At 33.3% G+C, this 15,984-nt stretch overlaps 1 protein-coding gene across 4 annotated transcripts in view; it reads left to right on the top strand.

The window, feature by feature from the left end:
• LOC129800838 (protein hu-li tai shao) overlaps positions 1–15,984 on the top strand; it is a 56,489-nt gene that overhangs the window by 21,913 nt on the left and 18,592 nt on the right. For all 4 annotated transcript variants that reach the window (XM_055845551.1, XM_055845523.1, XM_055845533.1 and 1 more), the window contains exons 2-6: positions 6,396–6,551; positions 6,729–7,206; positions 12,616–12,926; positions 13,076–13,443; positions 13,533–13,656. In XM_055845551.1, the coding sequence (XP_055701526.1) occupies positions 6,462–6,551; positions 6,729–7,206; positions 12,616–12,926; positions 13,076–13,443; positions 13,533–13,656 (1,371 nt within the window). In that variant the 5' untranslated portion in view covers positions 6,396–6,461. The remainder of the gene's footprint in view (positions 1–6,395; positions 6,552–6,728; positions 7,207–12,615; positions 12,927–13,075; positions 13,444–13,532; positions 13,657–15,984) is intronic.

Raw genomic sequence — 15,984 nt, 5'->3', positions numbered from 1 at the left:
AAAATAATTGTTTTCCAAAAGTTGGTCATTTTTGAAAAATCAAAAGTTTGTTGCCTCATTAAAAAAACTAATTCAAAATGGTGAAAACGTGCAACCAACTTTATGTAAACCGGTTACATTTTGAGCTTATGTCATTTGATAGGCAAATGATGGATTTGTACATTTTTAAGGCTGTCAATGGTAAATATATAGGTGTAAGAGTGATGATAAATAACAAGAAATAATCAGTTTTTTGATAATTCATAATTTAGGTTATAATGGCAAATTACAAAAAGTTGAAAGGTGTGATATTGTCCAGAGATACTGCTGGAAGGAATCGGCGTCGCTTAATTGCCAAATTTTATGGAAATTCATGAAAAGTTATACATAAAATGGTCAAATATTATAGTTATGAGGCACGAGTACATCTGAAAAACGCTACTGGTAGACCCAGGGTTTCGACTCAGAAAGTCGATAACCACATTCTAGGTATCTCTGATAGTAACCCCATGATATTTGCTTCAAAAATTCAAAGTCGGTTGGTTACAGAAGGCATACAGGCTTCAAATGCTTCGAAAATCAAACTCAAAATGAAAGAAAATATAAGAATAGGTACTTGGCTCGCAAGATTCCATTGGTAAGCAAAACCAAACTGCGTAAGAGGTTGTATTTTTACGTTTTTAGCATGCTCCAAGTGAATTTACAACCTTTTAATCAGATTGGTTTTGTTTACCAATGGAAACCTGCAAACCAAGTAATTATGCTTACCACTTTCATTAAATTGCGGTTGGTTTTGAAGCCTGTATGCCTTCTGTAACCAGCCGACTTTGAATTTTTGAAGCAAACATCATGGGGTTACTATCAGATATACCTAGAATGTGGTTATGGACTTTCTGAGTCGAAACCCTGGGTCTACCAGTAGCGTTTTTCAGATGTACTCGTGCCTCATAACTATAATATTTGACCATTTTATGTATAACCTTTCATGAATTTCCATAAAATTTGGCAATTAAGCGGCGCCAATTCCTTCCAACAGTATCTCTGGACAATATCCCACCTTTCAACTTTTTGTAATTTGCCATTATAACCTAAATTATGAATTATCAAAAAACTGATTATTTCTTGTTATTTATCATCACTCTTACACCTATATATTTAACATTGACAGCCTTAAAAATGTACAAATCCATCATTTGCCTATCAAATGACATAAGCTCAAAATGTAACCGGTTTACATAAAGTTGGTTGCACGTTTTCACCATTTTGAATTAGTTTTTTTAATGAGGCAACAAACTTTTGATTTTTCAAAAATGACCAACTTTTGGAAAACAATTATTTTTGATATGAAATAAAATTAATTATTTTTTTTTTGAAAACTATAAATAATATCTACGGATTACATGGAACTCATCTGCAAAAAGAAAAATTTGGAAAAGTATTTTTTTCTGTCATTTTTTCCACTTAATTTCTCAAACATCCATTAGGCAACAAACTATTGACACTCACTGTATAGTGCCATTTTCGAAATAAACCAGAAAATATAATTTTGGAAGGGATTGAGATGGTGGGTGGAAGGTTGAGGGAAGAAATTGTTTGGAGATAATGCTTTTTATTGGGAGTCACCGAAGACTGGAAGTTGATATCTCTTATCGTTTAAGCTCCAGAGCGGTAACAAGTTGGGAAAAAGCGGATTATATAGCTGCTCTCTCTTGGAGTTCGAGCAAAAATAATTGTTTTTGAAGAGATAATTCGGATTATATTATAGTTTTCAAAGTTTCGGACTGGTCCTCGAAAATATTTAGCTTGCAAAATTTATCGGCAGAGAAGCTTTAATCAATCATTCTAAATTCTCAGTGTATCATTATTTGGGTTCATCCTTTATTGCTAAATTTTACGGGCTAAATGTTCTCGAGGATCAGCCAGAGTCTATTAAAGGCTTAAGTCAACTTATTTGGCAGATAGGGGTGCCTCGAAAACTCTAAGCAGCTATCTCTTGCCGCTTGGCCTGTAGCTCTGACAAAGATTAGACGCGCGAATTATGTTCAAATAACGTTTTTTTTTCTTTAAATATCATTAATTCTTTTCTGTTAACTGTTATTTGGTTATTTTAACAATTTTTCTTCATTAAAATACTTCTTTATGTGGAGTTTCACGCTTTTCAGATATGTAACTGGCGTTTAATTAAAATCCAATTAAATAAAAATTACCGAAAAAATCATATTAAGCAGATGTTGTCTGAAAAAAAAAGTTATAGAAACAATATTTCTGTCTAAAGAGGTCTTTATATAGTGAGAGAAAGATATTTTTATTATTTCAAATGACTTTTTCGACTTCCGTGTTTATTTATTAAAAATTTTATGAAAGTCAAGAACCCTATCTCTAGTGCGATATAACCACATCAAATGAACAGATGATTGTGAATGTTGAAAAAGAGGAAGATATTTTATGAATATCTTTCCGAGAGATGATATAATTGACATATTTCGTTTATTTAATGTCTATATAAGAATGTCAAAGGGTCAATAAGTTTTAAATAAATTTCCATGTGATGAGTGAAAGAGGCAAATATGTATGGTGTAAATATCAGTGTATTCACTGCATTCCATTTTACATACAATCTTCTATTTTCTTTTTGAGAGCTCTTTTTCCAGACACAGAAGATGATGCTCAAATTTATATAAATTATCTTGTCGTGTTAATGCATTGCAAGCCATAAATTGGCATTAAAAATTCATTGCTATTTGATTATGGCACTGCAAATATCTGCAATAGAAGAAATATATTTATATATGAGAAATGAATTAAAGTTATGCCGAGGCGGATGATTGCATTCTACTTTATAGTTTTTTTTTTCTACACTCTAAAATGCAGCAAAATGCTCATCAATGTGGTGTGTATGGATTTAAATTTGTTTTCAGAATGAAATAAAAGGAGGATTGGGATTGTAGAGTGGGATAGAGGGTCTTAATTCACTCTGACACGTATTGTTTATATTCATGACCAAAGAGAAGGCGATTAGATGTAACCTAGCTAAGGTTGAGAAGAATGAATGTAATGAAAGAGAGATCACGTACCTACTGATCTTTTGGAGATTCCACAGAAAAGAGCATAGGGAGGAGGAGGAAGAATCTAAAAAGTAGTGAGGTTTTCTTTTAAAACATGAAAAAAAGAAAAGTGAGGAAAAGTCTCACTTTTTGGTATGTTGGGATGGGCATAGAAATGTGTGAAGAATTTTATAAATAAATCACAATGTAAAGGAAAAATGTTGTATGTAGATTTTCTCTTTTTCTAATTTGAATTTGTGGGGAGAAAGTTTGGGTGATATTTTAAGGGTGTCTGGAATTGTTTGAAATTAATAAATTGCCTACACTTTATTTAGTCTATTTCCTAGCGAATGGTTGATATTTATAACACAAGTGTGACAAACTTTCTAGTATGAATGTGCGAAGGGGAGTATTTGTGAGAATCTACATTGAACAGTTCAAGGAAATACTAATAAGTAACACTGTTCTAAACACATTCAATTACCATTCATGTTATGATAATTCTCGCACAAAGAATCACTCTAGAGGAACGACAATTTTGGACAGTATTTTTTCTGAGTGTAGAACAAAAAAAAATAGTAATAAAATCCATTTGTTGGTATAAAAATTACCTGAAATTGCTCCTCATTATAATACGATTTTCTCGTCACTTTTTACACAACGTCGAATTTCTTATGTTAGTTTCTTGCTTGAGAACTTTTAGCACAGGTATTCACAGATATTGTGATAGATACAGAACACAATTTTAACCTTTCAGAAAAAATCTACCTTATATGACGGATAGATTAGAGGTTTAACCTCATTCGTTACATTTATTTGCTTGATGTAACCCTTGTAAAATGTAATAGTTTTTAAATTCAACGACGTGAAGTCAAAAAGGAAACCTTCGTAGTTTACATTAAGTTTGGCAATTATTGTCTGGTTAAAATAATAATTTTAGCGATTTTAGCCGTGGTCATTATCAATTATCTCATACAACACACTATTTCCCCTTAATCCGGGACACTTTCCCCTCTTTTAAACAGATAAGTGATATTAGTGTTGTATCAACAGAAATCGTAAAAAATTTTGTTCGGTAACTTTCGTAGATTATGCCTCCGTTCATCTCAAATTTTTATACCCAATTATAATTGATTTTAAAATACTTCCCATCTCAAATATGTTCTGTATAACAAATGGTATAACAGCTAAATCAGCGTATAACAACTTTTTCACTTATCTGTAAAGACATAAAGGGTCTCGCAAAATGATCTTCTCCTTAACCCTGGAAATTCATAGGAGTTGTTGATTGCTGACAGGAGACAACATCCTAGTCCTCTTCCCCTTTACCTGAATGGAGAGGTTGCCCCTTAAACTATCTTCAGACTAGAGGTATAGCCCAGTTCCCGAAGGTCTTAAAATCTTAAATTGCGAGCATTTTTATTGCTTTTTATGAGCCTAATGGGCAATTTATCTTTAATAATCCAATCCTAAGTTAAATTTTTCCAACAAATCGTGATTGATAAAAAATTAGAGCATTTAAGCCATATGGCTAAACCACAGGTCTGAAGCCCGTATTACGTCCATAAGGCGAAGAATCTTTCAATGATTCTCCATGAAGTCTTTGCTTGGAACAACCATATCTTCTACATAAGGAAAAGAGCTTACTTTTCCCTTTATACCCTTCAAGGGCGTTTATAGGGAGGAGGGGGCTTTTAATTCGAAATTGCCCTTTCGAAATAAAAATATGTATCTTACTGAGCCTTCTCTCAGTGTCATTTTGCCTAACTTCAAGCTCACAAAATATCCCACTGAGCATTCTCTCAGTGGCCTTTGCCTACCTTATAGGCGCACGAAAATAGCACTTTTCGAAATCTTAATCAGTTGTTTTTATTACTGACCAATAAATGCTGGCAATGCAGTTATAATTATATTATTATTATTAAAGAGTTTTCACGCTTTTCTCCAAGGATACCTTTAAAAATGCCTGATGTTATAGTGAGTTAATTGTTTAATAAATTTTGAGAAAGAGTTAAGACACTAAGACGGCTGTGGCCGCTATCACATAAATGTTGAATTTCTTAAAAACCTGGTTTTTGTCCTTTAGCTCAAAAGCAATATATGAATTATATGAATAAATACATAAAAAAACTAAAAATAAAAAAACATAGAGGTCGTATTTTTTACGTAATTCAACATTATATAGGGTAAGGGCTCATAATTTTGCCCAGTCTGCTTATAAGCATCGATGTTCCAAGTTTGAAGTGCGATATTTTCGATACTAATTGACTTTTTTTGTTACACTCTTTTCAGAAGGGTTGTTAGAAACTTAGTAAGCTATTTATCGTCTTATTTTTACTAAAATTAGTTTTAATACCTTTAAAAATGAATTGATATGTAGAGGTGAATTTGGCTCTTATTTTGGACAACTTGGTTATTAATTTGGACAAATTGGCTGTAAATTTGGATCAACAGGATGCCCATTGTTCTTCATTTCATCTACTAATCTTACTAAGTCCTTTTCCTGTTCATGTAAGGAAAACGTAGAATGCCACAATTAGAATGATTGACTTCGGTACTCCAAGTACATGGGGATTCGCTCATACCCTGGCCTTTCCGGGAGCCTTTCAAGGCATTTCTCGCTACATCTCTTTCGTAGAGATGATGCTCCTTTGTTTCTCCAGGCATTTGTCCAACCTAATCATCACAAAAGCTAAAATTTCACGAAATTTCGTGAGAAAAACTCCTGTCCAAAATAAGAAGTATCACATCACTGAATGTCTTAAAAAATTTCCCATTTTTCACACGAAAAATCTAATTCACAAGGCAAATCTCACTTCAGGTCAAATGTACAAATCACCACTAACGTGAATCAACACAATATTCATTGAATATTCAATAATATCACTCAAAAACAGCGAACAAACTTTGTTAGTACTTCACCAAAACTAAATAAGACTGAAGTAAGCCACGAAGTTCTGTCATATTTCTCGTAAGCAATTGCTCACACTGAATTTTCAACAAAGCAAATTTTAACTCAAATCATATTCAAAATTTAACGAATTTAGTGTTAAAATTTTCCAAAAAGAACAAATATTTAGATAGAATTCATTATTCATCAAATATTGGAATAAAATTCATAATTTTAATCAATTTATTTTTAGTGTCCAATTTTATCCTCAAAGTGTCCGAAATAAGAAACTTATAACTTATTTTTTATATCGGAAATATTTAGAATTTGATAATATGAAGTACTAAAAAAAAACTTTGAAAAAATATCATAACGTTGGGATAACAAAAGAATCTAAAAAGCTATAACTTCATCAAGATTTTCTAATGTCTTTTCAACTATCTTTGATGTTAAAGAAGTCATTTTTTTCGTTTTTTTTTCAGATTGGTGAACATTAAATACTTGCTGAAGTATTGAGCCAGGAGTGAAGAAAAAGCTCCATCAAAAAAATGACTGAGGTTGAACAGCCACAGACAAATGGCATTGCCAATGAAGAAGAGGAGGACAGTAATAAAACCCGTCCGGCAGATATAGAAGCGGTTCGTAATAATTTCATTTCTTACAGCTGAAAAAAAAAGTTATATCCATCCCATAAGATCTCTCCTAAGAGATGATTCAAAAAATGTTTGTGATTACTGAATGTGCAAAATGTGTGTGTATACTTACGGTTCTTGTACTTTGCGTTCTATTTTATTTTTCCACAACGGTGTATATAGGATATGAAAGAGATGGAGAGGAGGAAGAGAGTTGAGGCGATAATGAATTCTCGTCTGTTTCGCGAGGAACTGGAACGTATTGTGGATGGGCAGCTGAGAGAGGGGCCTTCGGGGATATTGCAACAACTGTCGGATATGATGGGTGTTCCGGCTGCACGAGTAGGCAGTGTTTTTAAAAGTTCCAATTGTGTATTGCCTATCAACGATATTCGTGGTATTGAGTCAATGGGCTATGCCAAAGGGGAAAAGATCTTGCGGTGCAAATTGGCTGCCACATTTCGTTTGATTGATCTCCATGGATGGGCACAGGGGTTGTCGGGGCTAGTGACGGCACGTCTCAATGCCGATCAGGAGCTCTTCCTTGTCAATCCATATGGAATGTTTTATCATGAAGTAACGGCATCGTCCCTCAACAAAGTGAATATGCAAGGAGTGCTCATAGAGCAAGGAACTACAAATTTTGGCATCAATAACACACGTGAGTACTTTTACTTTTTTTTGTTTTCTTCAAATTCACCGTATTTCTTCATCAAACAGTTCTACATCAAATTTGTAAACACATGAAAATTTTACATTCAGAAAAATGCTTAAAACATAAGAGTTAAATGCATTTACAGTATTAAAGTTACTGTGGTTAACCACTGAGAGAAATCCGAAAAAGTTAAAATAACATTCCGGAAATGTTAATCCGAAATCGGTGTAAATATTACCCTTTTAGGTGTTTTAGGGGTTAGAGTTACCCTTTTTCATGTTAATTTTACCCTTAAAAAGGTCTAAAAATTAACATTAAAAAATTTTGATATATTTTTACACCTAAAAAGTGTTAAAGTTATGAGAAAAAAAAGTTAATCGCAGCCCCGTTTTTTTCTCAGTGTTTTATTCAGCAAGCGAATTCATGTAAAATTGAGTAAAAAGGATGTTATTTCACAATTTGACAAAACTTTTTACAAACAAGTGACAAACTTATCCTTTAAAACTAATTTTGGACAAAACATGATACATAGAGTTTCTATTAAGTGGAACAAGGGGTAGTCTCAAGCAATTAATGACTTTTGATAATATAAAATCATGGGGTAATAAATTAATAATACCAAATACCCACAAGAAGTCGGATCCTCCCCCTGCATAATTATATACCGATCCAGGGCATTTTTTTCTAATTCTAGAAATTGTTTTTACTAGTAAGGTTTATGATCAATTATTGTTGAAATGTTTGCATTTTGAACGTTTGATGATGTGGAAACTTACGCTAATAATCGCAAGTTATTGACCACGCCCCTTTAGACTTTAAAAATAAAAATTATATGACTCTTTTCAATGGCTCTTCGAATAATTTTTTCTTATTATTTTTTAAACTTTAAAAAGCATTAATTTCCATACAGTTATACGATATAAATTTCCTATACTTTCTATTTTATTTCGATTATCTTCATAATTTACAAACAGAGGATTTCTTTGGTCACGCCCCCTTTGCTATCACTACTTTTATTTATAGGAAAATCTGAAAAATGCGAAGCAAGCCACATTTTAAACTAATTTTTTGCTCGAAGTTTATTAAATCTTTCTTAACCTTGTAGAGCGTACGGCCTATTCGACGAATGTCAACCCTGTCGAGGGCTGTATCCCACTAATCCAAATCCTTTATTCCTTTCACACGCCCAACCCCTACCATCCCAAGGTAGTGCCTCGTTTGCAGTGTGTTAGGATCTGACTTGGCTATAAACGAGCTTAGTCGTGTCTGGACTTTAGTCGTAAGTCTCAAAAAGTTAGTCGTAACTCTCAAGAAGTTGAAATAAGGTTGGCAACCTCTTCCCCATTTTCCCTCTATAAGATTGTAATATTATTTAAGTGAACCCATCAGGGCTTACAACCTCTTGAAGAGTTCATAATTTCATGTTTTCTCCGTCCATTTATGCGGTGCATAGATGTCAAACAGTTAAGAAATATTGATTCGAAGTCTTCTTAAGGACCTTCTTCTATAAGATCACATTGGGATGTTTACCTAACAAGATCTTCAATTTTATCACAATATTCAATCAACAATTTTGTGGTCCAACTTTTTTACTTAGGTGGTTACAAGTTACAACGTCCCTTGATCCCCCTATCACTCAATACGGTCTTCACAAAAATCACATTTACTGCGATTACAAAGTTTTTATTTATTTAAAAGGACTATAGTGTCCTCGGTAATAGTCTTACTACCATCTTTTAAAAGTTTGAACTCATTTTGACTCTTCGTTCAGTTGCTATCCCTAGTTTTGTGTGACAGGCCAGAGAAAAAGCAACAAAAAATATTTGTGCAAAAAGACTCATTTCCAATTTCCATAAAAATAGCGATTTAAAGTTATTGTCTAAAATAAATTTATTTTTTACTGAAAGATATGGCATTCTACTTTGTATAAGGTAAAGTACCCTTTATTCGACCGGTTCCTCTATTCGACCGGTAGATTTATTTATTCAATTTAATTATATTTGCTATAATATTTTGTATATGATCTAACATTAATAGGTCAATTATTCTTTAAATAATACGAATCAGTGACAAATTCATAGAAATATATGAAATTCACCATCAAATATTAAAAAATTGACCCACCGGTCGAATAGAGGAACCCGGTCGAGTAAGGGTACTTTACCTTATTTTTAAAAAAAATTGAAAGAAATAAAAATGTAAATTTTAGAAGAAAAGAGTTTCAACATTTTTTTTTAATTTTCTCTCCTAGCGCCTAAACTAAAAAAGATAATGAAGAATGGATAGTTTTTTCGACTTTATTGGATCATAATTATCCTAGAAAACATTTTCTTATAAGTTTTTTCTCGCATATTAGCCCTTTGAGGACTAATGGAACACCGGTGTCCCATAAAAAAAAAATTTTTCCTAGGGGAAAAATTATCAGTAGGGGAATTCTATAACAGTATGACAATGTCATATGACAAATTTAAAAATTTTTATATGGTAACTTCTGAAAACTTAATCAAAAATCAGTTTCACATCAGTTACAAAAAGATTTTTTAGAGCTCATTGCAATGGCCATTCGATGCTTACTGAGCTTTAATATTGTTCTGCTCTCGAATTTATTACGGAAATAAGTCATGTGACATTGTCATATCGTTATAGAATTCCTCTACAGATCCCTTGTTTGTTAGCCTCAGGTTCATGACTTCCCACTGAGCTTGGTTACTGATTCTTCTATCATTCACTTGAGTGTACCAGGAGGGGAATTCTGTAACGCTCTGACAATGCCATATGACAAATTGGGTTTGAATCTCAGGGGGCTTTTTGAAAATGCGATTCTGCAGCCGTGACATTACCATTTCAGCTCACGTGGCATTGTCAGAAGTCACATATTTGAGATTTCTGGCAATTCAAATGACAATAAATGTTGTTCAACAAATCAACCAAGACAGACTGTATTTGCATAATATTACTAAGTAAAGACATTTCATTAAAAAATCAGTGAATTGCATTTTCGAACTCATATGATATGACAAAAAAGCTCGATTGGCATTGCCAGGTTTCGAACTCACGCGTGACAATGCCACGAAAATTATAGAATTCCCCTACAGGGCCTATCAGGCATCTATCCCGCTGGGTGGTGAACATAGGAATTGAGGGGAAGAGTCTATATGTCTCATTACCCATCGAACCTCCCACCACTCAAAATACATGGCTCAACTGGTTTAACTTCATGTAGAAAAACTAGGCTAATTCCAAAGCAATTTTTCTAAACATGCATTAGGGGAATTGGGCCTAATTCAGGACAGATTGCATTTACCCTGATTAAAATCCCGTCTAAAATTGCCTAAAATTATTATAACATTTTGTTGCCTTACACAAAAGAAGTAAAAAGATGTTGGATTACCCCTGGCGTCATAGAGAATCTTGTAGAATCTTTTAATTCTCAACCCAGATAAGGTGAAGTGCTCTCAAGTCAGCCGGTGGAATTATATATCGATTTTTTAACGTTTCATAGTAAATTTCTATGAAATTTTCACTGATTTTCATTATGTAGACCTTACAATGTTAGACCATATTAGGGTGGAATAACCGGCTATCGCCATGTTTAGGAAAAAATTAAATTCATTTAATCATAACTTTTGAATCCTTGTTACAAGATAAGTCAAATTTGACACAAAGTTACTTAGATGTATTGGCTCTAGATACGTGAAAACAATAATCCTAGAACATAACGCTGGACTACTTAAAAAACTAATTTTTATTAATAATGCAAAATTAACCATTTCGTCGCCACTTTTTGCCACTTTTCGCCAGTTTTGTAAAATTTGTAACCACTTCTCGCCACCCACTTGAAAAGAACCACACTCGGTTATTTTAGGCAATGCTATGAAAAGAATACATTCACCATTTCTCTTTCCTTTTGATCACTTTATTATTACTCTCTTTAAATGATTTTTCTTCACTTTTATTTGATAAATCAAATTATGGGCTTTTGCAGAAAGTAAACAATGCAGATTTGACAACTGAGAATGTACGAAGTGAAGTTAGCGTCGCCTATTTAAAAGATATGGCGACAGGTGGTAAAATCAATTCCAGAATATTACCACTTCTCGCCATGCCTCATTTTTATACAAAAATAATATAAAATGAAATATTAATTGACTAAATACAAATTTTATGTATTCCACAAGTGCAATTAAATATTCAATAGACAAATTATTTACCCAAATAGGTATTTTGGGCCTGATGAAAATTTGACGACACTTAGTACATTTGGTAAGAGATGTTGGATTCTATGCACTTGCTTAAAATATTGCTCTAAAAAGTGATCAAAATCGTGAATCCAAAACGAATAATTATTATTTTTCGATTCTATGCGTAGAAGCAGAAACAATACAAAAAAAATTGCGACTCATTTATTTCATAAATTGCGAAAAATAGCGATTTCAATGTAAGTGGCGAGAAGTGGGGCACTGGCGAGAACTGGTGATTCCACCCTATAGCAAATCTAAGTAAATTGAATAAATAATCCTACTATCCGAGTTGAGGAACCGGCCGACTACAGAGCACTTTACCTTATATTGCTAAAACTGGATCCACCATAATTTTTACATTTATTATACAAGATTTTGTGAAAGTTTTGTTCAAAATTCTTATTTCTTTAAACATAATATAAGACGATTTCTGGTGACCTAAACAGTAAATGTACCTAAGATACTTGATCTATAGAGCGAAAGCTCTGTAACGAAATCAATCTCGTGCAAAACTCAGGAATCATACACACACATTTTTTGTTAAATTTTCGTAAATTTTTGTGAATTCTTACTCGAGCCTTACGAAATGTTTGTAAATCGTATAACCCACAAACAAGTTCGTAACATTATCACTTGACGAGCATTTTTAGTTCTTTTACAAACATTTATTCGTAAAAAATGGTAAAATTTTGTCATTTGTTCGAAAAGTTTTGTCAAACATAAATATACGAAAAAATGTTTGTAAAAGAACAGAAAATGCTTGTCAAGTGATCATGTTACAAACTATATTTGTGAAAAAATACAAACTTTTACGAATTTTTTGTGTAAAAAAATTTTACAATTTTTTTCCTGTGTAGGTCAGTGAACATTAACAAAAAATGAAACTTTTTTAATCATAAATTCTGAAAAGATGCTGCTCAAAACAAATTACAGATGTTTTATCGAAGGAACTCTTATACTCATTTTCAGTTAAAGTTAATTACTTTATGCTAATTTCTGGCTGTTTTATAGAGGCCGACAGATTGTCACACGGTTCTTTTAGAAGCAAATCACGTCTTGGAAGCTTAATTAAAATTTATTAAAACACTACTAAAAAAAAAACATTGTCTTTAAGTCGATCGATTGCAGACAATTTGCCTCATAGTTGTTTTTTTTTCTGTCTACGCATTTTCAGAATTCGTATTGCATTCCGTAATTCATGCGGCTCGTCCGGACATTCGCTGTGCCATCTTCTTGTGCTGCAATCCGGTTGTATCTGTTTCGGCGCTCAAAACAGGTCTGTTGCCGTTGATCAAAAGCTCAGTGGTGTTGGGTGAGGTTGCGGTGCATTCGTACACGGGTAGCCTCAATGAGCCAGAGGAGAGGGAGAAGCTCATCCGGAGCCTTGGACCAATTTCGAAGGTGCTCCTTTTGACAAATCATGGAGCTATATGCTGTGGTGAAACGATCGAAGAAGCATTCTATGCTGCATACCATATTGTTCAGGTGAGAGAGAAATTGCTGCAATGAAAGAGTCTTCAGGGTGTTTTTGTTGTTGTTGTTGTTTAATGATTCGTTTGATTTTTTTTTAATGCTGATGGGTTATTTTTGTTTGTTTATTTCTCCTTTTACTTTCTCTGAAATCAAAATAAAAGGCTTGTGAAGCACAATTGAAACTTCTGCCTATGGGACTTGACAATGTTGTGTTGATTCCGGAAGAGAGTCGTAAGGCGATATATGAGGCTTCACGTCGACCACCTGAGGGTTTGGAGGCAAAACAGGTGCAACAGAATAACAAGGAGAGTGACAAGGAGAAGCAACCACAGGCCAAATGGCGTGTTGGTGGGGCTGAATTTGAGGCAGCGATGCGCATGATGGACAATGCTGGCTTCCGAACTGGTTACATCTATCGGAATCCACTTGTTAAGTCGGAACTGCCTAAGCCCAAGAATGACGTCGAACTGCCACCGGCTGTTTCATCATTGGGTTATTTGCTGGAGGAGGAGGAACTCTATCGGCAAGGGTAAGTTTTTTTGTGCGTCATATTGGACAATCCATAGCTCCTGGGATTGCCGATCTATTTTTAACAAACTGATATTGTTGTTGTTGCAGAGTGTGGAAGAAGTCGGATTTGCGCAAAGGTGGTGATAGATCCAGGTGGCTCAATTCACCCAATGTGTACCAGAAGGTCGAAGTGTTGGAAACTGGAACGCCCGATCCGAAGAAAATAACAAAGGTAGAAATAATCAAGTTTGAAAATAAATAAGATACTCTATCTCAATTGAATATATCAAAGTTATTAGGGTTTTCTTTGTGTCAGAAGCTACAAGGTTATTCATGAAATATGCAAAGATCGGTAAAATATTTTATCTAAAGAGTAAAACATTTATTTTTTATAGAACTCGCTATCTTTGAGTAGAATAATCGAAGATTTATTTTAATATCCGCTTATCATTTTTTATATGAAAAAGCATATCTATTCCGAAACATATCTAATTGCATTAACTAGGTTTATAAAATATTTTAAAATTTTCAGCTACAATAATAAAGAAAAAAAAAACGCTTTTCTTTACTGCACAACTTTTTGTCTTTTAACCCATATAAAATTCAAACGGTAAGAGATATCAACTTCCAATCTTCGATGACCCCTCCTCAAATGACGTTATTACAGTAAAAATAATCTCTTTAGTTTTTCTCTCTCCCCCTTTTAACTAAAAGAAAATGGCAATTTTTAGTCTAGGCTTCCTCAAATCGATCAAAACTAAAAATATTCTTGACCACTTGCCACTTTCGCAAAAATATTTGGTACCTAAAAAAATGTTGAATTTAATTCAAGTAGGAGAACTTACTGAAAAATATGGCAATCCGTAAATTTTAATGTTCTATATCTTCCAAGAAAAAGAACCCAAACATCCAAAAGTTCAGTGGATTCGTGCAAGGAATGTAGAGTTTTTGCAGAATAACTTGGAATCCCAAAGATAAATCCGATGTAAGATCGTTTCAAGAGGATTTCCTACTAGGAATTCTTTTATCAAAATTTGCCACTTGACATTTTTAATAAGAATGTCAATGAGGAGCCCTTTCTCAAAGAACAGTAAATTTACCAAAGAATATGCAAATAAGAATTTTTTTACGCATTCTGAAATCTCATGAAAAAAACATTTTGATTCTGGTATTCCTATTTGAGAAATTTACATGTTCCTTCTCAGTTTACAATAAATATTGAAAGCCCTCTAAATTTATTTACAAGTCATAAGTCAACAAAATTGAAGATTTCTATCTATCTGTCTGTATACCACAGGTCAATTTTTCTACAAAAATATAAATAGGGGCACCTTTGCAGTTTCGTTCAGAAAATGATATCTAAGTTTCAAGATTTTTTACCGAATGCCACATAAGCGGAATCAATTATATCACTCTGTCAAAAAATCTCTTACTAAATTCGTAATCCCACCTCATAAAATTCCCGGATATCCCTCAATTTTCCTCTACAGGAAAATGAAAATTTATTGGTAAACAAAGCTGCCCTGGTTTCTTCAGTTACGTGTAAAATTTGTCATCCCGTAGGGGAAGGTTTTGTAGCTTCGTAAAAGTTGATTTTTTCCAAGTTACTAAATGAATTTCATCCATGGTCGGTTATATATTCTAAAAGCTAGTCCAACATCTCACATTTTCTGACAAACTTGGAAGTCTAAGCCTTTTTTTCTGGGTGCAAAAGGTAAAAATAAAAATTACCACCTTTGCAGCTCAGGAAAATTGAATTTTGCAGTTTCGTAAAAACATCTTCCCAAATTATTGACCACTGAATTTGAGAATTCTTCACTGTTTTGTGTCATTCTGTGCACATCGCTCTGGAATATTTTACCCATCAGAGTTTCCACTGAATAAATTCACAAGAAAATTGGGATATTAAACAATCTTCATGAAAAGCTCGAAGAAAAAACACGCACTTTCATAGGAAAATGAGACTTCATCAAATTCGACAGAAGTAAATCAAACATTAAGCTCAATTCCAAACACACAATAACTTTCGTTTTGTAAACATGTTTTTGACATTTCAATGAGAGGGAGTGAGATCTAGATCTAGTCATCACGCTCACTCCCATAGGACATTTTGAAAACATGTTTGCAAACAAAAATTATTGTGCTCTGGGCATTAATCTGCTTATGATAGGTGTGATTCTTTCATTGCCCATACGGTGCGTTTTGAGCAGTTTCCATTTAATTGGCTTTGTTTTCAAGCGGAATTTTCCACATTTTGCTTTAAATTGCTGGTTGATCGTTTTCGAAATCAGTTACAGTGGCGGCCAAAATAATAGAATCACTTTGTAAAGCTTAAAGTTTTTTAACTTTTGTATTTTTTCCCAATTTGTTGATATATTTCTGAAGAAGAAATCTTCAAATTATTAGAATCGTAGAATAAGGGTTGTTTTGGCCGCTAGAGGTCTCTATTTTACACAAAATACGTCAATAGTGAAATTCAGTTGGACCAAAAAAATTGGAAAACTATCTTTTATGGTTTCTAAATATGGCTTTATTTAAACATATTCGATTTATAGACCAC

Source organism: Phlebotomus papatasi, chromosome 1, assembly GCF_024763615.1.
Source record: "Phlebotomus papatasi isolate M1 chromosome 1, Ppap_2.1, whole genome shotgun sequence".
NCBI classification, from domain to species: domain Eukaryota; kingdom Metazoa; phylum Arthropoda; class Insecta; order Diptera; family Psychodidae; genus Phlebotomus; species Phlebotomus papatasi.
This window is presented reverse-complemented; position numbering and strand designations above follow the sequence as displayed.